The sequence below is a fragment of the Telmatherina bonti genome (assembly GCF_933228915.1).
Source record: "Telmatherina bonti genome assembly, chromosome: 23".
Taxonomy (NCBI): domain Eukaryota; kingdom Metazoa; phylum Chordata; class Actinopteri; order Atheriniformes; family Telmatherinidae; genus Telmatherina; species Telmatherina bonti.
In genome coordinates, this window is record NC_136632.1 from 19,976,927 (window position 1) to 20,004,212 (window position 27,286).

Consider the following 27,286-nt stretch of genomic DNA (forward strand, 5'->3'; position numbering starts at 1 on the left):
GAATTACTGTAAGCAGTCAGTACTAACAGCTTTTTCTTGCTTATGTTGAAAAGTAATCAGAGCGAAGCAGCTGGGATGTATCCTGATCTGTCAAGATTATATGCTGACATATTATATGTACAATGAAATCTACAAATCAATCAATCAATCAAAGATACTTCCCCCCAAGGGGAAATTCAGACAAATACAACCAAATACAGTCATTTACCTAATAAAGGGATATGCGTGTACATTTTTGAGGACTGAAAGCATGAGAAGAACTTGCTGTATAGTGACACAAACTGCAAATTGCATCCAGCGGAAAATCTTACATATATTCCTGCATGCTAGAGATCTGATTGTCCTGCCTAAGAAAATGCCATTTTTATTTCCACTAAATTAATATTGTATGTTTTTTCTGTAAATATTTCAAACTAAATGATACGTACTAGAGCTTTAATAAATTATGAAATTTTTAAAATGCTATAAATGTTATAACCAGCAGTAACTGGTATAGCCTAGTTTTATTCACTTTCTAATAACAGCTGTTATAATAATTGCATAGTTCATGAATGCGTAAAATTAGGTTCGGTTTTATTTGAATTACAGCCTATCTAACACTGCAGCTCAAAGTCAACAATCTGTCTTCTTAAAGGAGGAAAATTTAAGTGCTGTATTCCAAACATGGCAACCGCAGGCTGAGGAAAACGTTGAAGAACTGTCCCAGGATAGGCCTACTAACAGTATTCATGTGCTGTCGGTGCACGCTGAAAACTGACGGCGGCATCCACATTAAACATGTCAGCTAGTTTTATGTTTGCACACAGGGGAAAAAGCTCCAAGTCCAAAGTGAAATTATGACAGTGATAATCTCACAGAGGCAGAAGGCAAACCGCATACAAGCACGAAACCCTCCCCAAACCCCACAGGCATAATTATATCAGCTTGTACATGTGTGTGTATGTGTGTGTGTGTGTGTGTGTGTGTGTGTGTGCATTTGTTTTGAGATCCTTCTGGAGTGTGTTAGGACCTTCAGGGGTCCCCCTATAAGCTTGATGATGTCACAGCAGCTTTGATGCACAGGACTTGGACCAGCATGATGATCGACGTTGGTCTCAGGCCAGAATCTGAATCAAACAGATCTGTGTCAAACAGATGGCGGCGGTTCCGAGGAGGTGAGGAAAGCAAACGCTGTGATTGGTCAAGCCAGCGGGGCCATTCCAGAAACAGAATCTGACACAGTGGTGGGATATTTGGTTGTGGGGGTGTGTTAGAGAGGGGAGTTGTGCCAAGGTTTGCCCATCCAGAACAGATTAAGATCTAGTAGGGTTAATTATGAGGATTAATTCTAACAGGTCTCAAGGAAATGGCAAATGCACCTGGCAGATAACTGATATAACCTCACATGCATGTACATTTTCTCACACGTTAATGTTTTCATCCAAATGCAACTATACTGTATACTCAGTCAGTCAACAGGAAAATCCTTGTCGGTTCACTTCTTATGTCGCAGCTGTTTTGGGAAATAAGATGTCTCATTCTTCATGAGCCAGTTTGAACAAAAAAAGGACTCTCATCACACTTAACTTTTAAGAAGGTTATGTGGCCCAGTTAAGCTCCAGAAACCAGGTTCCTCAATGGCAAATAAAAAAGTGTGTGTGAAGTCAGGAAAAAGAAAACAGATAATGTTTGTCATGTTCTTCTCAACTCATCAGACACTGCTTCAAGGAATTTTATACTGCATTAAGATGATGAAATGGGAGAAGAGAAAAGACATCAAACTCACAAACAACTCATGTACAAGAAAAACACTGAGACTTCTGTTACTTTGCTCTACAAATGCAGATATTAAGCATTACAAGCACATGGTTAAAGTTAGAAAAACATCATGTGGCAAGTTTTGCAAACACGCATCACAACTCTTTTGTTATTAGCTCAGGAAAACTTGCACACGTAAAGTGAAGTTTTAGCCAGATCTTCTGTGCTTAAAACCAGAGCGGCAAGCTCCTGAAGACCGTAATTTCCAGGCTACAAGCCTCTAATGTTTTCACACCATGTGAATCCTGTGGCTGAAACATTGATGCGGTTTGTGTATGTATATTTACTTGCTAATGAGTCATTTTTCACCTCATGGACACACCCTCATCGTGGAATGCATATGATGCCTTCAAGTTAAAGCCAATCAAAATGGCTGTTGAAGAAGGAACTAGAGCTGCTGAGCTCTTTGTGAAAGTGCAGTTTTTATCCGTAGTAGAAATGCACCCATCCACTTTTTTGTGAGTTTTAATCCAAGACCAATATCTGAAATTTGAATATCTGCTGATACCAATATTTGCCGATACCAAATCTGTTTATGTGAACATTATTGTGACTATGGTTATTATTGCTGTCATAAATGTGTAAAATTTCATTAGGTTGTAATAAATGACCCATCCTTTCTGAAGTTACCTCACCAATACAAATATAACAACATTACAAATCTAACAATTTCAATAAGTTTTATTTTGATTTGACATATTTTACCTAATAACAGCTATAAATGTGTGGTTTTGAAACAAAGATCTAGCTTTTAGTGCAGTGTTCCTCACCTCGCAACTCGCGAGCCGCATGCGCCTCACTGACTCTTGACTTGCGGCTCGTGAAGCAGCAACTGGCGTTCTGAAAATGCTATCTAAACAAGTCATAATGATCCTCAACGGTGCAGTTCTCTCCACAAACAAGAGCTGCAGGCTGCTTGCAGAAACTTTACTGTTGTAACGGCCCTAACTGACCCTGTCAGAGTTGCCAGTTTTGGCTGATTTCAGCTGCACCAACCTCCATCGGTAGCGTTGTATATATATTGAAAAACAGACACCCACATTCCGGAGATATTATTGTATTTTCACCATATACTGTTCCATAAGAATGCCATTACTCCGTGTAATATTTAGGATAACCATTCCTTGCTAAAAAGCTGAATGTTACTGATTTGGCAACGTGGCAGGATACGTAGAGTGGGAATGCTTTTTTGTGGGGGGTGGCGGCTCTCCTCTTGTCTTAGTATATTGAGAGCAGCTCATGTTGAATTAACAGTGAGGATCACTGTTTAAGTGTAACAAAAAATGTCACATTTTAACATTCAAGGCATTTATTTCTTTTAAAACATGTCCAAACCATGTCATCAAACACATCTGCGCTAGCTTGACTAGTGTGGTAACGGTTGTGGTATCGGTACACTTTCATTAGTACCAAGTACGAGTACACACGTGTAGTACTGAGCCGATACTGATACTGGTATCGGTGCATCCATACTCTGTAGCCCAGAACATCAGATAATCTGTGTCTGATGTGCTGGGAGTGAGATTGATTTGCAGTGGAATTATTCACATCAGCATCGGGATTTTATTTGTGGATTAAGTTTATATTTCAAAGCACAGAAGGTTAGCGTTGAACCCGATCAATTATCTGTGCAGATTGCTGTTGCTGTAAACTGGTGAATTGATGCATGCCATTTTATATTTCCAAGACATAAAAAGCTCATTAAACTTGTGTCTTTACAGATGACTAGATGGTGGTGTCAATGAGGAAATCTTTTTAAATTTGCATATATTTTAGAAACTTCCAGAGGGATCTGTTCATGATGACATGGAAAATATGTGATGCTGCAGGTCAGTCACACTTGATCCATCACTAACTGGTGACAGGCGTAAAACCTACAGAACAGTTATTTTCCAGTCTAGTCTTCCATGTTCTGTGACCCTCATACTGGCTTATCACTTACTGGAGTTGCATAGCTCCAGTGTCAGCTTGCTGGCCTACCGGCTCTGGTGGCTCTGAGCCAAATAGCAGATGTAGTCCAGCATGGGAGTGAAGCTGTTTGATGTGGCATTTTCCTCGTGTTTCTTGTCCCCCGGCCGTGGACTGACTGAAGTTCCAGCGGGGTTGCAGAGACGTCTAGTGAAAAATGATGTGATTATGAGGAAGGCCTCTCCGCTTTAGGACTGTGACAGCAATCACATCCCATCAGCGTTTAGTGTTATGACAGAAATGCTGACTGAATCTGTTAACTTTGATTTAGTCTTCCAGCCTTAACAGAGCAATTAGAAAAAATGCACAAAGGCTATGAATCCGGATGTTTCTGGTATATTTATGCTCTCTGGTGATTTTAAATTGTCAACCAAAACAAAGAGTGTCATTATCTACAACCCCCCCTCACACACACACACACACACACACACACACACACACACACACACACACACACACACACACACACACACACACACACACACACACACACCTTATCTGCAAGTACATGGATGAAGGATAAAAATGAAAAAAAAAAAAAAACAGATACTATAAGGAGTATTGTAAGTTGGATGTTTATGCAATTTTTGTAGATATGGGTGTAAGTATGTGTATGTCTGTAGTATATCTGTGTGTATTTGCATGTATTTATATGTGTATATGTGAATTTAAATATGTATAGTAAATTGAATAAGTATGTTGTGACATACAGAATATAAAACTAGATGAGTAGAAAGGGGTGGGAACACCAAATGAGTGTACACTTCTTCCCACTCCTTTTTTCAAACTCCTTTCCTTTCCTGAATTTATTTATTTATTGAATTGATGAGGAATTATTATTTTTGTTATTATGATTATTATTAATATTTTTTTTTTCCTTAGTATGTATATGTATGTAAATGTATGTGTATGTACACATGTATGTATAAGTATGTACATATATTTTCTTTTCTTATCTTCTTTCATTCATTAGTTCGTTATATAAAATAAATTAAACTAAAACTAAAAAACTAAATGTGCAAAGAAACATACGCACTGAGCAATACTATATCACAGTTTTGAGGAACATGTTGAAGTAACTTGTAACATTTATGTTGGGGCTTACAGTAGAAGAAGAGCTAGCTCCGAGTCATACTGTAGCCTCTTCAGCTGCAAAGCTAATGTTCTGTCTATTTCTTTGCCAAAAAAAAAAATTGTAGCCATTTTCAGAGGTAATGCCGGATTCTGGTTGTGTTCAGGTGAACATTTCTTCCCATTTTCCGCCATTTGAAAATACATGGTGACATTGTTGTCTTGTGTGCGTGAGGAGAGAAGGCCGCGATTCACATAAACATTCATGAACATGTAACCAGACTGGCTGGTAAACTTGAGATGGGACACAGAGAGACAGTGTGTGATGCTGTTGTTGTAGTCCACATGATGTTACAACTCTAGTTCTTCACATAGAGATTTTTTAATCCCTTCAATCCAGAAATGACAAATTAATGCTGAGAATGAATCTACTTAAATGCTTTTACTGAAATGATGCATGATAGATACTTTGTTTAGAGACTGTCATCTTATCCTGAAGGTGTTGAATAGCTCATTTAAAAACATGAAACAATGTAAACAGTAAAGGTTTGCTGTCCATAATCTAGCCAGTTATTCATAAACATGAACAGGATAAGATGATTATAATTCACACTCAAAGCACTGAAGTATAACATCCAAAGACATGCCAGATGGCATGTCCCAGTTGGAAATGTTCATTTCTGTCTGCTGGGACAAGTATTTACCATTATTGTTGTTGCAATAATAGGATTGCAATTTCTGTTTTCGACTCTTTGCTTTAACTATTAATGGTGAAAGTCAAATAGAAAATAAAGTGGGAGGACAGGAAGGGGTGAGCAGTGAGTGAGAAACATGCAGGATGAGTTACCTCTTGCATGAAGGCCAATGGAACACCCCATTTCCTCATTATAGGCATTAGGAGCTGTCACTGTCACCAGTGAGATGTACAAAGTGGATACAGTGGATATCTTGGGCCTTGAGCCAGCTATTTCTTGCATGTAAGTACATGGGATTTTAAAAATATATAGCACATTGGTGTTGAAAAAAAATCTAAAACAATCACTGTGCAATATTTTAGGCCTTTCTCGTAGCTACCTATTTTATTAGTCTGCCCTGAGGCATGGTTGGCCATTTTGCTGCTCGATCAAATAAACAGTATGAAAACATTGTATACAAATGCCTCAAATGCTGCTGCTTGGTCAGAACTGGCGAATTTAAAACATGTAAGTAGGCTGCATTAGCAAATACAAGAATAAGAAATGACAGTTTTCAGAACTTTTGAAGTTGTGTTTTGATAAGACCACAAAGTTTAGACAAGGACGGGTTATACAGACAGAAAAGTTCAGGTTCTGTTGCTCTGTGCTGTTATTTGAGTATAATAGTTTGGTACCATTTTGCTAAGCATGTTAAGCTGACTTTTTATATTTAAATCTTTTATTTCCCTACATGACAAAGATCTATTCGTAAAACTGAGTATGGCTTTTGAACAGAATTTTGATGACAGACAGCAGTAGTGAAAGTTCATTCATTCATTCATTTTCCGAACCGCTTATTCCAATTCAGGGTCACGGGGAAGCTGGAGCCTATCCCAGCCGGCTTTGGGCGACAGGCAGGGTACACCCTGGACAGCTCGCCAGTCCATCGCAGGGCCACACACAGAGAGACGAACAACCACTCACGCTCACACTCACTCCTAGGGGCAATTTAGAGTGACCAATTAACCTATCATGCATGTCTTTGGATGGTGGGAGGAAGCCGGAGTACCCGGAGAGAACCCACGCATACACGGGGAGAACACGCAAACTCCACACAGAAAGGCCACTGACCAAACCAGCCAAGGATTGAACCAGCGACCTTCTTGCTGTGAGGCCACAGTGCTAACCACTGCGCCACCGTGCAGCCCAGTAGTGAAAGTTGTTTATTCAATTCAATTTCAATTCAGCTTTATTTGTATAGCGCCACTTCACAACAATGTTGTCACAGGGCATTTTACATATACATCATTTCAAGCCAATTCATATATATCCTATAACAGAAACCAACTGATTGCATTGAATCATGACTTCGATCCAATTCCCCATCCTGAGCATGCACGAGGCGACAGTGGGAAGGAAAAAACTCCCTTTTAACAAGAAGAAAACCTCTGGCAGAACCCGGTTCAGGGAGGGCAGCCACCTGCCTCGACTGGTTGGGGTGGAGAAGACAATTGGTAGAAAACTGTTAGGTGCTGGCAAATGGAACAAGGCTGGTCAACAAGCGAGTCTGAAGGAAATGGTGCTTGTATCTAAAAATGCCGACCAGCTAGGGTTTTCTAACTGGACATGAAATAATTTCATCCTGGAGAGCTGGCAGTGGTGTGCATAGAGGTTGGGTGAATGATTCAAAACCTGCTGAGGACTTTGATGAATCTTTCGAACAAGGTAGTAAGGTCCTTGCCTGACTGAGGGACTGCAAAAAGGGGTATCTTCACAGATCACAAGCTAAGCTTTCACATGGCCATACCACTAAAAAGCAAACAACCTGGCACTGATTGTAAGAGCGGACCCATGTTAAGAAGCAGGACACAATCAAACCAGGCACTGGTGAGTCAGATGAACTTTCCCCACCCATGGAAGCCAGGAGCTACTGTGAGGCAAAAAGAATGAAAAAAAACCCATAGATCCCAACAAGATCAGTCGATCCAGTCTGCATACCTCTTTTTAGATGGGGGCAGCACTTAAATTAGCCTCAGAAAGATTATTCATGATGGAAACTTTAGTGGATTTAGCTCTGCATGCTGCATGCTGCAAATTGCAAAGCAATTGCAAATAAAGGTCACATGTTTGGACTTTGAAACGGCCACCAAAGTCACTGTCAGCTGCGCTGGCTGAGGTTTGATCAATCATTGTCCCTTGACAGCCATTCCAGACTCTTGGTAAAAAACTGTTTTTATCATTTGAGAAACATCGCAAAGCTGAGGCCAATTTTATCAAGGTCTGATGTTGAATTGGTGATTCATGCTTTTATTTCGTCAGCTTGGACTATTGTAATTCCCTTTTTACTTGTTTTAACAAATCTGCTTTAAATCGTCTTCAGTTGGTTCTAAATGCTGCTGCGAGGCTTTTAACAGGATCTTGTAGGCGCGCACACATTACTCCAATTTTACACTCTCTGCACTGGCTCCCCATTAAATTCCGAATTGATTTTAAAATTTTGGTCTTGACGTTCAGAGCTTTGCATGGCCAGGCCCCCTCGTATATCTCTGAGTTGCTGCAACCCTACAGCTCCAGTCGGTCCCTTCGGTCCTCGGGCCAAAACCTCCTCATGGTCCCAAAGACCCGCTTTAAAACGAGAGGTGATTTGTCCTTTCAGGCAGTTGCTCCAAAACTGTGGAATGCCCTGCCTTTTTCCCTCCGTGAGATTGAAACTGTAGATTCTTTCAAAAAGCAGCTGAAGACGTATTTATTTAGACAAGCTTTTAGTTGACTGTCTTCTGATACAGATTTTTCAAATGTACATTTGTTTATTTTGTGTTGTTGCTGTTCCCCTTTGCACTCTGTGAAGCACTTTGTGATTTTATTTCTGTGAAAGGTGCTATATAAATAAAATTTCTTCTTCTTCTTCTTCTTCTGAGAAACACTAATATCGCAGTCTTAAATGTAATTGAAAAAACTAAAAGAAAATCTGGCCTGGCCTCAGCCTTTAACAGATCTGCTTTGGACTGCTGGTGCTTTATCTGCCCCACGCTGCCTTCAAAGAACAAATGATAAAAATACAAGACTTATTTAGCATGCAGAGTGTGTGCTGGAAATCAGGATGTTGAGAAGCCTGCACTTTATGCAATCACATGGTAGGTTAGTGCCTTTGCATTTTTAATGTGCATCATAAATAACCTTCTGTGGACACGTGTGCGTTTGTGTTTATAAACAGTGATACGGTGCTTGCAGAAGCACTCTCGTCTACTGTGTGAGCCTTGTACGTTTGTGTCTGACTGGTGTATGCGACATGATTAAGCTGTCACAGACCGATGTGCGCCAGGAGATGTGCAACAGAATTACAGCTCAGCGTGAAGCAGCAGTTGTCGTTAGTCAGTGCAGCATCCGAGCAGCCAAAGGAAATAGCTCAGGTAGTCCTGCTGTTTCAGCCAATGTCATGATAAGAAGACTCAGAAAGAGACCTGGCACATATTTATTGAGATAGGAGACTAGCATTTTTGCAGTTGAATAGTTAATATTATCATTATATGCTATTTTACTTTGTCTTTGAAATTAAAGCACTTAATGATGGATCGATCTGCACATGCAGCTGCTCTTCTGTAATGACTGAACAGCATCAACAGTCCCAAATCTCTGGCTCCCTCCCTTCTTTGATACACCTTAGTGAATAAAGACGCAAGAGAAAGCAAGTAAGAAGTACAACTGCAATGTGTATGTGCTTGAAGGATAGTAAAAAGTTCAGTCATCTTCCTGCCATAGCTAGATTGGGGCTGATAGCTAAAGAAAAATGGGTGACCAAGTTAAGTAATGTTCCACTTCTGTGGTGCAACCTGTTGATCAGATGTCTCTGCAAACTGTCTTTGTTTTTATAATATCTACATTAGGGCTGTGACGATATGCTTTTGTCCCGAATCGATTTGATTTCAATTTTTTGGGTGCCGATTCAATTTAAATTGCTATTCTCACAATTCTTCAATATTGCTGATAGTTGTGGATTAAAAACTTTTTAATACTCATAATTTTTCTTGATTGCAACGAGGAAAAAAAAAACACAGTAGCCAGACTATCATTCTGCTACTATAATCCCAAGAAGACAAGTAAAAAGATTTAAAAAAAAAAAAAAAAGAAAAAGAAAAGAAAAATGGCAACAATTTTATAATGGATTATTTTTTTATTTATTTGGGGGAAAAAAAGATTTTTTTGGTCAAAAAATTTATTTTAAAATTGTGAAGCAAGAAAAATCCCAATTTTATATTTTTTTGATTCAATTATCCCACCCCTAATCTATATATAATATCTTTGATTTATAATATCTTTATATATCTTTGTTTTATAATCGAGCCCTAAAACACTTTTATATGACAAGTTTTTTTCTTGTGCAAACGTTTTCCCAGTAAGCACCGTTCACATTGTCGTTGTTGCAGCTAGGAAATACAACTGCATATCTTTTTACTCCTTCTTCTTGTTTTTCTCATTTTGATAATTTTTCTTCTTCCTTGCATTGCACGGAGGGTAGCAACCAATGTGATAATGTAATATTACCATCCTGTATGTTGGAATGTCAACCAGGAAGCAGCCAGTGGATTTTTCACAATATCCACTTATTACAGAGTATAATCATTTTTGCAGTACTAACGATATTGCTTATACTTGTATATAGTATTGTAAAATCCCGAGCTCACATATTAGCTTCTAAGCTCTAACATGCATTAACAATATGAAGAATGTTTTCTGCCGTAACTATGCTACTCTGACATATGATGCATGGCCAGAATAGTTGCAAGATAATGGTTTTGCATAATTTGCCCTGCAGGTTTTAGATATTTCCCTGCCTCATGGCACCTGGCTTAAATCAATGCATCACTAACAAGCTTTGGGAGAAGTTTATGACAATTGGGAAATACTGATCTAACAAGCATTTTTGCTTAAAGAACAGGGGTCTCAAGTGTCCACTGATATTAAAGCAAGTTCAGTCTAAGTCGCTGCTTTGTTTCTTCAATAATATCCCCCAAAAATGATAAATGACATCCTGAGTACTCCGTTTATAACCTCTGTTGTGAATGGAACAATGTAGAAAACTTGCTCATTTGCAATTCATGAGTTGCTCTCAAACATGTTGGATTAAAACAACAAAATGTCAGCAAGCAAGCTGCAGACATGAGATTTACATTTGGTGCCAATGCATTCATTAACTATTTAGCATTTTTCTCTTTCTGGTTTTGGTCCAACAATGAAACCTTTTAGGCTTTAATTTCAATTTTAATTAATTGGAAAGTAAAGAAAAAGTTAAATCTATCACATACAGCTGAACACACTGCTACTTATTCTGTGCAGTATTTATGTGTGGGTTGTCCAAAGACATGCCAGAGTAGAAATTATCTTTTCTTTCTTCATCCTACAACCTATATCATTCTGTAAAGGAAGAAAACTAGATCACTAGACCCTTGCCAGTGTTATGCTCAAACTTAGAACTTCATCTATACTTCCTCTACAAGTAAATGCAACAGGTTCTGTAGGTCAGTATATGTAAAAAAAAAAAAAATCATGCAAAACATTCACACATTTCATGTTATCAAAGAATACAATTAGATTTTAGCAAATAAAAAGTGTGACTGGCAGCAGGAAAATTATTTTGTACCTTTAAAACAGTCTCAGACAAAAGAAGATTACCACACACACAATTATAATAGGGTGATAAAGATGCACATATAAAATATAAAAGGAAGCAGCAGAGGGATTGCATGCACACAGTTCAGGATCGGGGTGACCCAAATAGTGGCGGTGATATTTCGAGAACATGAGTCATGCAATCCAAAAAACAGAAAAGGAAAGAGAAAAAAAAAAGGGAAAGTGTGAAACAACTTCTTCAGAGCTCAGTAGGCAAACCACAGCAGTGGATGGATGGTGGGAGGAAAGTAAAGGAGCATAGTAGGTTGTGTGTGGAAATCTGCACGCTCCCTGAGAAAGCAGAGGATGTTTGCAAATCAGCCAGAGTTTGTTTTTACCTCAGGGCAACGGAGACCAAGTTACAGCATTTTCTAAACAAAAGAAAAACACAATTAAATATAGAAAATCTTTAGGCCGCTTGTTTTTTTTTTCCTGTTTTTTAATAATGTTGGAATAGTTGCTGAGTTTCTCTCATTATTCTGAATGTGTTCAATTTTTATATTAGTGCAGCTAAGCAGAGTGTCAGTCATGTCCTTTGTTCCCCTTGCGGACAGTAACGTTTTAATAAATCGAATATTCCCTGAAATCACCTTGTCTTTCTACTGTTACCTTGCCTGAAGCTGGTAGCTTCACAGCAGCCCAGGAAAACACCTTTACTTCTACTATTTCCTTTTTTTTTTTTATTATTCTTGCAGTAAAAATAGACACGGGGGATGACCAAAAAGCACTCCAGAGGACCATTTAGGTGGGACTACCACTGCCTGACTTTGCCCTTGGATAACACTTCCCCGACACGAGCAAGCGAGAGAGAATGATGGCTTTCATTTGTTGCCATTTTAACATCATCATGTGCGAGTTATGTCTATCAGTGAGATGGGACTGTAAGACGTGGCTATAACATGCCTTTCTGGACTTCCATGAAAAGTTATTATTTTTTAAACTGCTCAAACCAAAGTAAGATGTAATAGCATAATAATACTAATAATAAAGAGTTCTCATCATAAACAACTTCACATCCTCCTCCATGCAAAGTCTTAAAACTTATTTAATGGAAAATTACACAAAATAGCTTCTCAGAATTGGCTTTATTTATTCTTTTTCTTTATTAAATAGTTTTTTGCGTGTTTGTTTTGTTAGATGGGCTGCATTCCTATTTGCCTTAACTGCTTTAACATGCCAGCAATGGCTTAATCGTAAATGAATCTAAATCAACATGTTATTTTTAACAAAACATCACACAGCAGTGTGATTTGTTTTTTTTTATGGTTCCCGCAAAAAGATTGCTTCTTTCTACAAAAGAAAAAACTAACAAGTTTTTAGGATAAAACTAACAAATATGTGTCTGTATTTTGCTTATAATGAATCAGTGAACTGAAATTGTTTGATGTAATAACAGTAGTGTCATCTTTCTCTGTCTTTCCCTCCACTGCAGTTCATAGCCTTTGCATCTTTGTTCTTCATACTCATCTCGATCACCACCTTCTGCCTGGAGACTCATGAGGCTTTCAATACAATCATCAACAAGACTGATACCCGGAATAGCAGCGGGTCCGACTCGACTCCACAGTATGAGATTGAAACCGACCCTGCGCTCACGTATGTGGAGGGAGTCTGTGTCTTCTGGTTCACCATTGAGTTCCTGGTTCGCGTGACCTTCTGCCCTGTCAAGTTGGAGTTTGTAAAGAGTGTTCTCAACATCATCGACTTTGTGGCTATCCTGCCTTTCTACTTGGAGGTAGGGCTGAGCGGTCTTTCTTCAAAGGCCGCCAAGGATGTGTTGGGTTTCCTCAGGGTGGTGCGTTTTGTTCGTATCCTGCGTATCTTCAAGCTGACACGTCACTTTGTGGGGCTTAGGGTGCTTGGTCACACGTTGCGGGCCAGCACCAACGAATTCCTGCTGCTCGTCATCTTCCTGGCACTGGGAGTGTTGATTTTTGCCACCATGATTTATTATGCCGAGCGGATCGGCGCCAATCCCAATGACCCCACTGCTAGTGTACACACCAAGTTCAAAAATATCCCCATTGGCTTTTGGTGGGCCGTAGTAACAATGACTACACTTGGCTATGGTGATATGTATCCAGAGACCTGGTCAGGCATGGTGGTGGGCGCATTGTGCGCTTTAGCCGGTGTACTGACGATAGCCATGCCTGTGCCCGTTATTGTCAATAATTTTGGGATGTACTACTCTCTGGCCATGGCCAAGCAGAAGCTGCCAAAGAAAAGAAAGAAGCACATCCCTCAGATGGTGCAGGGAGGGTCTCCATCCTACTGCAAAGCTGATCTCAACGCCACCTGCAACAGCACTCAAGGGGACCTCTGCCATATGAAAGGAAGCAGGGTACTAGAACGCAACCGATCAGGTAAGACCACATCAAGGAGAAAATGATTGATGATTTCACTTAAGCAATTAATTGGGAATAACACTTTGCAGGGTCATTAATTGGCTATGTAAAGACAACCAGGAGAATCCAGAAGGGGACTAATCGTAGGTAGAGATCTAGAAACGTTGAACAGGTTTCGCCTGGCAATAAAGAAATGGCCTGCGGTTTCCACGGTGATAAAGGATACTGCGAGAATGACATAGCTTTAAAAAGTAGCTCAGGCTGATAAGAATTCAGAGATCTTCAGTCTTCCACCCAGTACGAATTCCTCATTGGTAAATCAAGACGTAGGTGTCTGTTTCTCCCTTCAGGCCCATGTTAGTAATTTACTGGAAATTAGTGGTGACGTTTATTTGCTTCCTTCCTCTGAATTCTAGTGCAGAGATTCCTGAGGGTAGGTATGCCCTCTTTACTCCTTGTAGACTACTTGTTTATTATGACTCAAAAGCTTCATTTGATAAGCACAGAATATTTTGTGCTTTGATTGAACGCACAAAGAGAATCATAAGATTTAGTCATGTGATTTCTTATATATAAATAATTATAAATATATATATCTATATATATATATATAGATATATATATTTATAATTATTTATTTAAGTCAATTCTTCCAAAAACAAAGGTAAATTAAAAGTCAGAAATAACTGATTTAGGATCTGAGAGACCCTAACCTTTATTTGATCACTATTTTCCTTCTATAGGAAGCATGGCTGACAAGAAGCCATTCCTAAGAAAGCGTAATGTTAAAAAAAAATTTAAAAATAAAAAAAAAAGAGGGGAATGCCTCCCTAGAGTTCAGAACTCAGCAGAAGTTCAGCAATATTGAAGCAGTGGGGGACAATCTGGACTGAAAATGAAACAAAAGGCAGCAACATCCACAGAAAAGCCTTGAAAAGTCCTTTAGGAAGGCCCTTAAACTCCTTCTGAAGACCACTTAAAGATTTTACAGGAAAGCATGTCTAAAATGGTTCAGACTGCATTGAAGAATAAAAGGTGCTCCTGCCAAATATTAACTTTAAAGCTAATTAGATTTTTTTCAAACTCTGTTTTTGCTTCATGTGCTGTATTTCAACCTGCACATGTCTAATGAACTGCTGCAGCCCCTTTTTTTCTGGCAAATAGTGTTCAAAGAAGTGTGGTGTAAGAATTTGCACATGAAAATATGCTTTCTTTTCATGAAATCCAGCTGTGATTGAGTAACTGCAGCCTTACAAGTGTGAGTTCCTTCCATGTCTGTCAGGCCATTCAGCTGGAGCCAAATCTTTAGACTATATCATCCCCAATGCAGCCATGTTCTTTTCAATCAAAAGCCCTCATCCGAAAAAGAAATACTCCTTTCATATTCATAAATACTAGTGATCCATATGCTCATGAACAGACTTAAATGGTCAAAAATCATCATCACAACTTGAACGTTATCAAGAACCACATTGATGGTTAATTGACTCTAAAGAAAAACCTGCAGTTTTATTATTGGATACATTTTTCATACTTAAAAAGTTACACAAGATTTAAATGACTTGAGGAGAGTAGTTTCAGTTGCCTGGCAACTGACAAAAGGTTAACTTGATCCATGTTGTAATATCATCAATTGCAGAGGCTGGAAATGGAATCTATTACTTACAGCCAGCAAAGAGCCTGGTAGGAACGTTGCACAACTTTGTTTGCTTTCTCACAGTTCTGTCAGCAGACTGCAGTAGTGACCTCACCATGTCTCCAGAGGAGCGGGTCCCTATGAGAAGGTCCAGCACCCGGGAGCAGGACCACCGGAGTGGGGGGACATGCTTCCTTCTTGCTGCCAGTGACTACACCTGCCCTGCAGATGGAAGCTTAAGAAAAACAGGTAACTGCTAATGGAAACTATTATGCTTTGCAATAAAAGTCAATTGAATCAAAAGGTAATAAATTAGCAGAGCGAACCAAATTTATGCTAAAATTCTCAGCTATTTTTTTAAAGTAACATTTTAAATGCATTTGTATGAAATTATGTATTGCTTTTGTGGATTGCTATTGATTTATTAGACTGAAAATCCCCCTCAAGTCTGGGTAATTTTCTGTGTTTATTAACTTAACTTCTTTATGTATAGTAATTAACATTTAATGAGATCTAAGATACAGAAAAGTAAAAGAAAGAAGCCTTTCAAAAACAGATATGAGTTGGAGTCCTCATCCATCATCAGCTGATCCATGTCCTTAGTGACAGGTACACCAACATCCTTGGATGGGGGAAGGCTGTTTGTTCAGCCCTAGTCAGCTCAGGTAATGTAACCTGTGCATCTGCTGTTGCGACTTTCAGCAGTGACACACATCGCCATGTTTTTAGCAATTCTGAGGGGTCGATGTGTCCATGCAGCTGACTCAGAACTGTTGCTTTCTTCACAATTTATTCATGTTTTCTTGTTGCCTGGAAACACTTGAATAAATTTCTGACCCAGTGTCTTTCCTTTTTTGGCTGTTGCCATGTGCATTGCCCATGTGTGGCACCAAGATAAATTGCCCAGTGTCATCTACCTTTGAAGCGATGAGAAATCTGCTCAAACCTGGCTCAAATAAACACTTTTAATCTTGCGAACTCTTTATCAGGTTTAATGTGTGAAATCATACTAACTACTGCTATTACAAAAATACAAAAATCTTTGACTTATTCTAAATTATTACAGTGGATTAATTAAGATTCAGATTAAGCAAAAGCAAGTATTTATGTTTCCATCTGTCATATTATAATTCAATATGGAACAGTTTTATATAGACAAATAAAATATCTTATGATTGATTCTGTGCTAAGTTCCTCTTACTTGTTGCTATGCAGGTCAAACCTCCCCAAAAAATATATGATCAATTTAGATTGACATTGATCAATCAATCAATCATAATTTATGAAGCCCTTTTCATACAGTAAAAAAAAAAAAAAAAAAAAAAAAAAGAAGCGCAAAGTACAATAAAACAAAAGAAAGCGAAGAAAAACTATTACCCATCAAATTCCCCTAAATCAAGAACCCATGAAACACATCCCCAGCCAGTGTATTGGGAAGCTAAGACACTGGAAAAGTAAAAGATCTTTAGATGAAATAAAAATCTAAGAAATCAAATATAAAAATAAAGATATAGTAAGATGTCAGAACTACCCCTGAATGCTAAGCTGAAATGAAAAACTGTTTCATGGGGTAAAAGTTAAATGAAGAATTGTTTCCATGACGTTACTGAATATAAGTCGAAAGCATCATAAAGAAGTCCGCTTGCCAAAAGATTCGAGCTGACCGTGGCTTATGATTGCAGCACAATGTGAAAAGTTAGACTGAATGACAAATACTATTGACATAATAAGTCATAATTGTCTACAGAATGGATCTATTTGTATCCTCTTCTTTAGCAATGCACTGGTAAAATGATCAGTTTCAGAAAAGGGTCATTATCCACTTTTTATTACCTGAACGCTTTGCTGCATTTCTGTTTAAGTTTGATGAAAAGAACAACATTGTACAAACATTTAACATATTAGAAATAAGCTCATACAGCAATAGATTTAATAAATGAGGGCAAACCATTTTTTGGTCAGTCTCTCCCTAAACTAACTTAAAACATTTTTTATTAAGCCTAGCTTAACTTCTTTTTCTTATCCCCAGCATCTTGAAGCATTAATGCAGTATTAATCTGATCCATAAAGTAAAAGCATTGAGCCTCAGCTAATTGCTCTTTCAGAGAAGTGAACTGCATCTACTTGAAGCCATAATGTAATGCTCTCCTCGTGTTATAGATCTTGTTTTGCTACTCCACCTTAGAGCAGGAAATTTGCTGTTGTCATGCCATCAGGCTGTAAATTGACAATTTTGTCAAATTTCAGCTCCTATTTTACAAGAGTTATGTTTAATGCAAAACATTTGGCTAATGGAGCAGAGTGATTCTGAAATTGTACGAGACTTAAAAGAATTAAACTTTCACTAACAAAAATTTCAACTACTTTGGATCTTCTAAGTGAGCACATGGTGGCTGTGTCTCGTACAGCAGGAAACCCGTCCAGCATTCTTTGTGCACTGTAGCTAGCAAAGCAGCTGGGCCTTCATTTCTGACACTACGGTCAGCGGCTGAGCTTGCAGTCACTGCTTCAGCTAATGTATAAAACATCCGCTCCAGCCCCTGCTACCTGTTGGCAAAGACTCAGGAGGTCTTTGTTTCGCTTGCTTCACGGGTTCTGAAATAGCCCCAGTTTAAAGTACACCCTCCCTCTCAGTGAAACAAATGGCGGTGGATGCACTATGGTAATGACACAACGTTTCCATTAGTCGCTCCTCATCAGTGTTTACCCCAGCTGATTGGCATGCTCCATTAACAAAATGTCTGCTTTGGTTTGCTTGTTTACTTTGCATCAAATGCAAATTTGCCAGCATGCAACACATGAAGTTTTTTACAAGTTTGAGTTGTTTTAAAGTGTAAATCTGCACTGATAATTGGATTAAAGTATTTGTAATTGATCTTATCATCATAATGCATAGTCTGGATTTATGCACTATAGACCCTGTGCAATTTGAAATATTTATTGCTTGAAAAGCACAGTTTATGCCACGTGTAAGATATGTGCATGAAGACATAAACAGTTTTTTTTCTCATGAAAGAAAGGTCTAATGATATTGTTAAATGTTACTCTTTTTTTTATTTTCAACTTGTTTAGGAATAACTGTATCTATAATGAAAGCTTTTCAGGATTACTCTGGCAGATTAAAAGTGTAATTACCCAACACTTTGTTAGAGGCAGAGCTGTGGAGGATACGGTAACATGTTAACTATCTGTCTTCCAGCGCCAACCAAAGACTATCATCAAGTCTGATTTTTATATAAACATTTGACTGTTTATGACAGTGGCAGCAAAGAAATTTATTCAATAGGGTCCAAAGATTTGTCAAATGCAATCTGAATAAAATGTGTCATGAATCAATCAATGTGTTACAGTCAAAGGACGATTTATGTGTTAGCGTCTAAATAAACATTGCAGCGGCTCAATATCATTCCAAAAGCAGTGCATGCCAACAGTTTCCAGTCTCTGCTGCTTAAAAACAGCGTATCAGCGGGCACAGCATGCCAGATTTTCTGCTCAGATGTAGCTCATATACGGCATGCACACCCACTCTTGTTGCTTCCCAGATAAACACATTTGAAACATTTCTGACCACCAATGCTGACAGTTTGAAATGCAAAAATCACATCTAATATCTGGAAATCATTCTGACACTGGAAAAAAAGTCTGTTGAGCACTGAAATAAAATGTAAACACTTAGTGGTGAGTTACAAAGTTGAATCAGTGATGATAATACAACTGGCTAGCTCAAGCAAAACCAACAACAGCACAGAAGATACAGAAATGGTCGTTTAAAGGAATATGGCATAGTGCAATGGCAGTTACCGCATTCATTGCCTGATTCACCTTTAAAGGTTTATGTCTGTACATTTTATTAAGAATGATGGGTTTATGATATGATAATGTACCATATAAACATTAGAACCATGATAAAAAAAAATATATGGAATAGAAAATATTATGTCTAACAAGACCTGTCAAATCCATTTTTCTGCACAGTAACAAATTTACTTGTCATACCCTGGTTGTTTAAAATGGTTTTATTCATAACTGTTGATAAGATGGTCCACAATATCTTTGGGCTGCAGTTACCTTTCAATGTACATGTTATTTATACGATAAAGCAGAAAAATGGTATTTTAATTGTACCTTCTCAACCAGTTATTTCCCCTCCAAAGCAGCTCCGCTTCTGTAATCTGAGATCAATCTGCCTTACTGCCATTGTTAGGAAATGTAGCGTGCATGCACTCACTATTCAGTATGTTACTGTTGATCTGTCTCACTCCTGTCTCTTGTCTTGTCTCGGTTCAATCGGCTGGCTCGGACTTGGATCGTTGCCTGCCTGCGTGCCTGCCTGCCTGCCTGCCTGCCTGTGTGTGTTCATGTCCTGTTCCTGCACAACCACTACCACCACCACCTCCACCACCACCTTTTGTCGCCCCCTCATCTGAAGGCTATGAGAAATCCCGGAGCTTAAACAACATAGCGGGCATGACTGGCATGGCTGGTAACGCCCTGAGGTTGTCTCCTGTGACCTCGCCCTACGGATCACCCTGCCCGCTGCGCCGCTCTCGCTCCCCTATTCCCTCCATCCTGTGAGACGTCCAGCCCATGGTCACTTTGGCTCAAACCACACCACATCTTACCCCTTAACAGACCACCTTCCGTCGGCATCATGTCTGAACTCTTCTCTAGATATTGTGACCTAGTGGATAAGTACTTAACATTGTAGCTAAAACTAATATTAACAGTGTGGGCAAACAGAGAAAGTGCTCATTTCCCCCTTTTCCTTGAAGATATATGTGTTTAGCTAACATCACTAAATAACATGTCTGTTCTGCTGTGTCACTTGGAGTGCCCTTTAGTGTGATGTCGTACTTTGAGACTTGCAATAAAACAACTCTGACTGGTGGCTTCAGAAGTAGCAGCCATGACATTTACTACATATTGACGATCAGGGAAATTAGATGTTGCTATAGATTTGCTATATTTAGATACCTTGAAAAAGTTGTGCTTCCAAAACAAAAAAAAAAAAAAAAAAAAGGAAAGAAAGAGAAAAAGAGATGTCACTTCATTTTCTCCACATACAACTGTGACTTTGTTTTTGGTTTGCTGTAATTTTGGGGTCCGCCACAACTGTTGAGAATTAATATCTGGTTTCAGCTTGTTCAAGCACACATGCAGCCTGTCTTGTGCATTGATCATCATTCATGTAACCATCTTCAGCAAAAAAAAAAAAAAAAAAAACTGTTATTGTGATTGGTTTTAGATGAGGGTGGGGGGTGTTACACTTTATTTTGCCTTTGGCATCACTAGCAATCCAGTCAGGTATCATTTCCGTCTGCATGCAGGGTTTTGCTATATAACTTTTCCTCTTCTCATCCTGAATGTTTCTTTTATTCTTTTAACGAAGTACCACCAAAGCTGTTTGTTTCTGGTTTGCTCACAGATAACTGCAAAGAGGTTGTCTTTACTGGTTTCACACAAGCAGAGAGCAGCGTTCTATCTTAATGGCTTGGGGGAAGGCACCACCATTGCAGAAAGGTAACCATCTGAAAAGGTGTGAAGGTCAGATTGTTGTGTGGAGCACTTCTAGATCAATAATTATGCTTTCTGTTTTTGTTTGTCAGAACTAAAATGGGCATTGCTCATTAGCCATAACAGAGAGATGCTCGAATGTGGTTGCAAACTTTGACAAACATGAATTATTTAAGCAAAAATAAGGGTGTTACATGTAGCATATTATTCAACATTCATATACATATGCCAGTATAAACAAGCTAAACAATAAAAATCATATTCAAGAGAAATTATGGATGATTTATTACATTTTATTTTAAAATTTGTTCCTTGAAAAACAAAAATAGCAGTTTTTCAACACACTTCATATTATAAGCTCTCAATATGGTCTATCAAATGCTCTTAAATCCCCCAGTCAATTCTAATAGAATAGTTTACAGTTTTTAACACACTGAAAATTGCTGTTTTGCTTTGCTGAAAAGCTGCAACATGTACTCTAGATTGAATTGTTTTCCTCTGACAGGTGTAAATTGCCTCTGCACACCAACAGGTGCAAGACAGCAGACATGACCATGCAGCAATGTGCCTCACCCATCCCTACAGTACATCTGTACCCGTAGCACAAGGTTGCTTAGCAACTGGCTCACAGCTAGATGCATCTTACACACAGCTCTGCAAAAAAGTCAACAATTAAAAGAACTGCTTTTGCAAATATTTCTCTCTTTCTTTACAACAAATGATTAATTTACTCCCACCCCCCCCCCCCCCCCCCCCCCACCCCCCACCCCATCTTGACTTAAGCCACTCGAATATACAGCAAAGGTTTTAAAACTCTTGCATATAGAGCACCATCCATTTGAACAATTTCCATTTATGTGCATATACTGTCCTTCACACAAAGGGTCTGCATGGCAAGGTCTACTGAAATGATGCAGACAGATGATTTTTTTATATTTAGTGATGTGATCATGTGGTATTTAGACAATCCATATTTTGTTTGAATGGCAGTGGCATAAGACTGTCATCAGTAATGAGGACCTATTGCAGTGGAGGACCCCACCAGGAGCCACAAGGCCACTCCTACAGGACAATACGGATGCAGACTTGAAGAAACGGACAGCAAACCAGCTCAAGGCTCGACATGTAGGGAAGGAATTCTGAAAAAGGAAGACTTTGATAAGCCTCCGTAGTTACCTAATTTCTCCTTTTTCTGTTCCTGTTTTTGGAACTCTGAAGGAAAAACAAGGAGGGCAACAAAATGAACATGTCTTCAAAAGAGACTATCTATGCGATAGATGTTTCTCTTGTAAATACAACAACGCAGCACATCTGGGCCAAGTGGCTCCGTCCACACACCTGTTGTTTGATTGCGAGACAGGTAACCGGGTTGGTGGTTGCTAAGCTGCGCCGTGACACTCAGCATCAATCACTTTTCTTGCTGTGTAACCCCCCTCGCAATAAGTGTATTAAGATTGTTGAGGCATTTCATGTTCTAAAAAATGGAGTGTATTCATATGAAACTCTACTTAAAGTATATAAAGTGTAGAGAGGCAGATGTGCTAAGTTGAAAAAATGTGACATAATTGTCATCTCTGCTTTTGTTTTCATTGGTAATATCAATAGGTTAATTGCTCTGCCGTGTATAGATGTGTGTGTGTGAGAACTGATGTGTGAGTACCTTAAAACTCCAGGTTGAGATCTGTAGTTTGAAAGACCAGGTGAGGGAAGACCAGATGCTGACTCTTCCAAGATAGTTTTAGCACAAGCCTGAGTGAGACAGAGTCCCCCCTGTGATGCAGCTGCCGTTGTAGAAGTCCCCTCTTCCCATGCATTTATCATGCAACTACCCTGCGTCAGTGCTGCAGATGCTTGTCTCCTCAAAAAAAAAACCAAATTATTCTTACCAGACTATTCCTCATAAGTCCTGGTGGCTAAAACAAAAAAGAGAGAAAAAAAAATGCAGGACTTTATTCTTCCAAACTTCCCCCCCGCCCCCTTGTTGTGGGGAATGGAGCAAATGTGTAGCAGAAATTTACCGAGTTTTAAAGCGGGACTTCTAGAATGGCTACATCTGCACAGTAGCAATCCCACATACCTAAACAATCAAATCGGATTTGCAATAAAGCACCCAAAAACAAAATGCGCCGATCCACACTGTGATTTCAGCAGCCCGTTTCAACAAGAAGGCGGAAGGAAAAAAGCGAGGGGGAAAAAGATTTAGCTGCGAATGCGGATGGGCAGGACTGACAAGTGGCACTGCTGATGTGGCATGTTGGTAGCAACCTCCACAGTTATAGGCTAGCTGTTCAAGTGTCAACCTGTACCCACAAATCCTCCTTGTGTAGTAAACACGCTGCTTTACTCTTTGAATTGTCAAAGAGGTACCTTTCTTTGTGTATTTCTAGGATGTTGTAACTTGAAAAAAAAAAGAAGAAAAGGTGTTTATTTTTTTTAATCCAGAACATGTATTTTTGTGTCTTATGATTGAGTACATTTCTCTTTACCTGTAAAAGTCATGGTAGTCTGATGCTGTGCTTCACCGTGTCCTCAAACTGTCAAACTTTTGATCCAGTTTCATGTTTTGTATGTTTTACTGTGAGGAAAACTCTAGTTTGAAGTCTGTATTTGTGGAACCTTTTGTTGGCGTTCAAAAGTGCATGCTGAAGAAAAAAAAAAAACATTATGTCAAACTGTACAAAAAAAAAAAAAAGAAAAAAGAATGACATACTGTATTATCATGCTGTGTATAGAGTAAAAGTAAATGCTATGTGAGAGAGTCACATAAACTATTTATCTTTTAACCGGTGCTCTTTGATTTATTTGACTGTTATCGGGTTTTGGTGTGTGCTGAAGTTTAAATAAACTTAGCACAAAAGTAAGCTAATTTCTGTTCTACTGATTATTTCTGCCCTTTAATAATACCAGTTGTTGCCGTATTATTCATCACTTAAAAGCCTGATTCGTCACCTTTATGATGAGGTATTATTAAGGGTCGTATTTCTGTGAAATGAGCAACGTAGCTAAACGTGTTGTTTGCCAACATCCTCTGCAATAGTCAATATTGTTTTGAGATTCAAATGTTGCAGAGTGTGAAAGTCCCAGATAGATGACAACAGTCTTGTAATGAGATCCTGGAGCCAGTACCAATACCATATATCTAGAAACTGGGACCTCCAGGGTGACAATGGTTTCCTTCACAGAACCAGGATCAGGAATCTGGGAATGGAGTGAACTGCCATGAGTCCAGACCTGAAATGAACACCAGTGGGATCAGCTTAAACATACTGGAGTGACAAAAGCAACCACAGTGGTTGACCTTCAACAACTCCTTGTTCAGAAAAGTGATGACACCTCACAGTAAAATCTGATCAGGCTGGTGATCAGCATGATGTGGTGCCAAGCAGCTACACACTACTGAAGTCCCTGACAGTGTAAAACATGTGTTGTTTATTCATGCTGACTATGAGAGAATGCATCTCAAAACACCACCAACAACAGAATATAGCAGGGGATTTGGCACATCTTTGAGGTGCGACCCACATGTGTAGCTGTGTTTCTTATTCAATAGATTATCAATCCTTGAAAGGTTTTGCCTCTTTGTAAACTAAGTGATTAATCAGGCTTTTTAACGCTGTATAATACAATTGGCATTATCAAAGGGAGAAATAATTGACCAAAAACAAATTTCTATAGGTTTTACACACATTTACAACAAAATACTCAACTTTTAACTAATATATTTAAAGGCAAATTATAAGTCATCACCAGCAAGTGCTGAAATTGAATGGTTTGCTTATGCTGCATTAATAATGTCTTGAAACCAATTAATCAAAATGCTAATTTATGAGCTCAATTCATTTGTAGTAAACATGACTATTTCCATTCTGATTGTATTTCAGAACTGGTTCCTCCAACTTTATGACTGAATTAGAATCAGTCAGCTTACTGTTATGAGCCATAAAGTCATGTGAAAAAGGAGGTATGTCTTCGCTAAACTGGAAGGTTTTACATTGCAACACATCAAATGCACAACAATTAAACTCTTACCAGCTATGAAATGAGGTAAAAACTATTCAATGATGAGAGATAAAATGACATGCCAATGAATATGTTGCAGAATAATTTGATTAAAGTTTGGCTACAAGACTCAAATGCTGCATCAAGGCAAAAGGTGACATAAAGTATGACAGGAATGTCTGGACATTGGAGGTGAACTTGGACTAATTAGCCTTCTTAGACACCATCTTGTACATCTGGAGTAAGTGGGAAGAGCAACATAGAAGGAGGATTTTTAAAAGGCAGAGACACCAAAAAGAAGAAGGCTACTGGAGCAGAGCAGGGAGGTAATGATAAATAAGAAAGGCTTGACAGTGTGGGAAAGAAGGGAGTTGCATGGCGGCCGAGGAAAAGAGAATGAACATGATCAGTCAGAACTCGCTTACTGAACTTCTGCCAAAGCTTCAGCTTATCAACACACAACATGTTTACGCTTGGTTTTAATTTATTTAACGAAAATTATACGAAGATGCAGATGCAGTGTGTGGATGTACTACTACCTTACTGCTTCCACAGAAATAAGAGTAACCTGGAGCTGATTTTATGTCGCTGTAAACCATTCATGGACATTTCTGTGTCAGGTCAGTCCTACCATAATGCCGATCAGTCTATATGTGTTTGAAAAACTAATTTTGCTTCCAAAAAAAATCTCCCTGCTTTAAAGAGTTTATTTATTCGATAGAAGTGCAAACTGCATGTCTGATGCACCTCAGGTGGTCTTATTCCCATAGCAACACATCCTGGATGATGGAGTTCTACTGATTTTCAGAAATGAAATAGAGATTAAAATTTCACTTGCATGTAAATGTGAATTATGTTAGTTAGAATATAGTAACTAAATGATATTGCCTTTTGATGCCATGTATTGATGATGGGAATTGCACAACCTGGTAATAGCTGAGAAGGTCACCTTTCAACTTAAATAGTGTTGGGGGGGGGGGGTAATTGTCATAGCTGCAGACTAGCATTTGCTCTAATTACACAGGTGTGTTTTAATACAACATCGAGCCTAGTGCAGCTGTAAATGTCATTTCCCAGTGAGAGTAAAGAGGTAAACAAGACAGCTGGTGCTTAAAAACAGAAGCTGCATTTGTCTGGCGTTGATTTCACCCACAGGATCACGCTGAGGTAATGCCATCCTTTCCCACCTCCTGCATCGGCTGTTCAATCTTCCGCTCACGTCCAGCAATCAGCACCACTCGGCACACTGTATCTGCGAAACATCCCAACTATCTTTACTCCCGTTGTCATGGAAACAGCCACAGACGTGCCAAAATGATGTAAACAGCCAGTGCTGGGGTTGAGGGGTTTTTTGTTGTTTTTTTTTTTGTTTTATTTTGTTTTTCCAAAGAAAGACATATCTTTCCTCCTTTTCGTCTACCTCCTGGCCTCCACCTCCATGACTGCGGCAGGGGGGCTGGAGCTCTGGCAGCCAGCTGCTGAAAAGCCAAAATGCCACATTTGTAATGTGATTTTGCCCAAAACTGCCAAAAAATGTCTTGGCAAAGACAAAACACTCCTCACCCAGACCAGCCTGTGAGGTACATACAATCAAATGAAGTTTTCATAACATAATATTTTCATGATACAATAAACTTCCCAAGTGTACTTGAGATATGTATTGTGTCAGTGTACTGCAGAACCCAGAACTTCACTTGTTGCTTTGGATAAAGGCTTCTGCTGCATTACTAGGTTAAATGAAAAAATCTCATGTAACTACTGATTTATAATTATTTTCATTAAACGTGTATACAACATTTAGGAAAGATGGATGAATTTTAACCACTGCAGTAATAAACACTGAGAAAACAGAAAAAGGGCAGTACATGAATAACATTTTTTTGCAATAGTAAACAAGATTTGCATATAAATTAAATACTGTCAACACTGTGCTTTATATGTATGTATGTATGTGTATATATATATATATATATATATATATATATATATATATATATATATATATATATATATATATATATATATATATATATATATATATATACATACATATATGTGATATGTGTGTGTGTGTGTGTGTGTGTGTGTGTGTGTTCACATTCACAGAAAGGAAAACAAAACTTTAGATTCATCTGAAGAAGTCACATCTACACATTAGAGTAATTAGGGCAACCAATTAGTTTGCTGTTTCTAATCGATTTAAATGGTTCATTTTGGCCAGTGAAGCGCAGTGCAGGTGTTTTGGCAAATGTGGAAAAGGTTGTATCACTGCAGGATAAAGTTTAGTAAAATTTAAAGAACAAATTATTGCAAACTTTTTGCCAGGCTAATATTTTAACCTTATTTGTTTACATAGAAAATACTTTTTTTTTTCCTGCATGGATTTTTCCTTTTGAACTTTTATGTACTTGTTCAAACTGGAATCTTTATAACAGGGTTACAAAGGCATCATAAAACATCCACTACTCACAGATACAAGGTAACAATCATAATCGCATAATCACTACCATGTAACTGAAAGTTAGTCACTCATCTGGGACATCAGTCTGTCCACTGAGACGGGAGAGAGTCTGGCGAAGACATGAAGAATGTTCTTCTGCCTGCAACATCTTCCA

At 38.6% G+C, this 27,286-nt stretch overlaps 1 protein-coding gene across 2 annotated transcripts in view; it reads left to right on the forward strand.

Annotated features, from left to right (window-relative positions):
* The window catches only part of kcnc2 (potassium voltage-gated channel, Shaw-related subfamily, member 2), a 100,531-nt gene extending 77,142 nt beyond the window's left edge, over positions 1-23,389 (forward strand). The window contains exons 2-5 of one of the 2 annotated variants that reach the window (XM_079263101.1): positions 12,610-13,540; positions 15,243-15,407; positions 20,584-20,678; positions 21,663-23,389. In XM_079263101.1, the coding sequence (XP_079119227.1) occupies positions 12,610-13,540; positions 15,243-15,407; positions 20,584-20,645 (1,158 nt within the window). In that variant the 3' untranslated portion in view covers positions 20,646-20,678; positions 21,663-23,389. Of the gene's footprint in view, positions 1-12,609; positions 13,541-15,242; positions 15,408-19,587; positions 19,796-20,583; positions 20,679-21,662 lie in introns of those variants that run through there. The other variant, XM_079263102.1, reaches the window with a different exon arrangement.
* Positions 23,390-27,286: the final 3,897 nt, after the last annotated feature.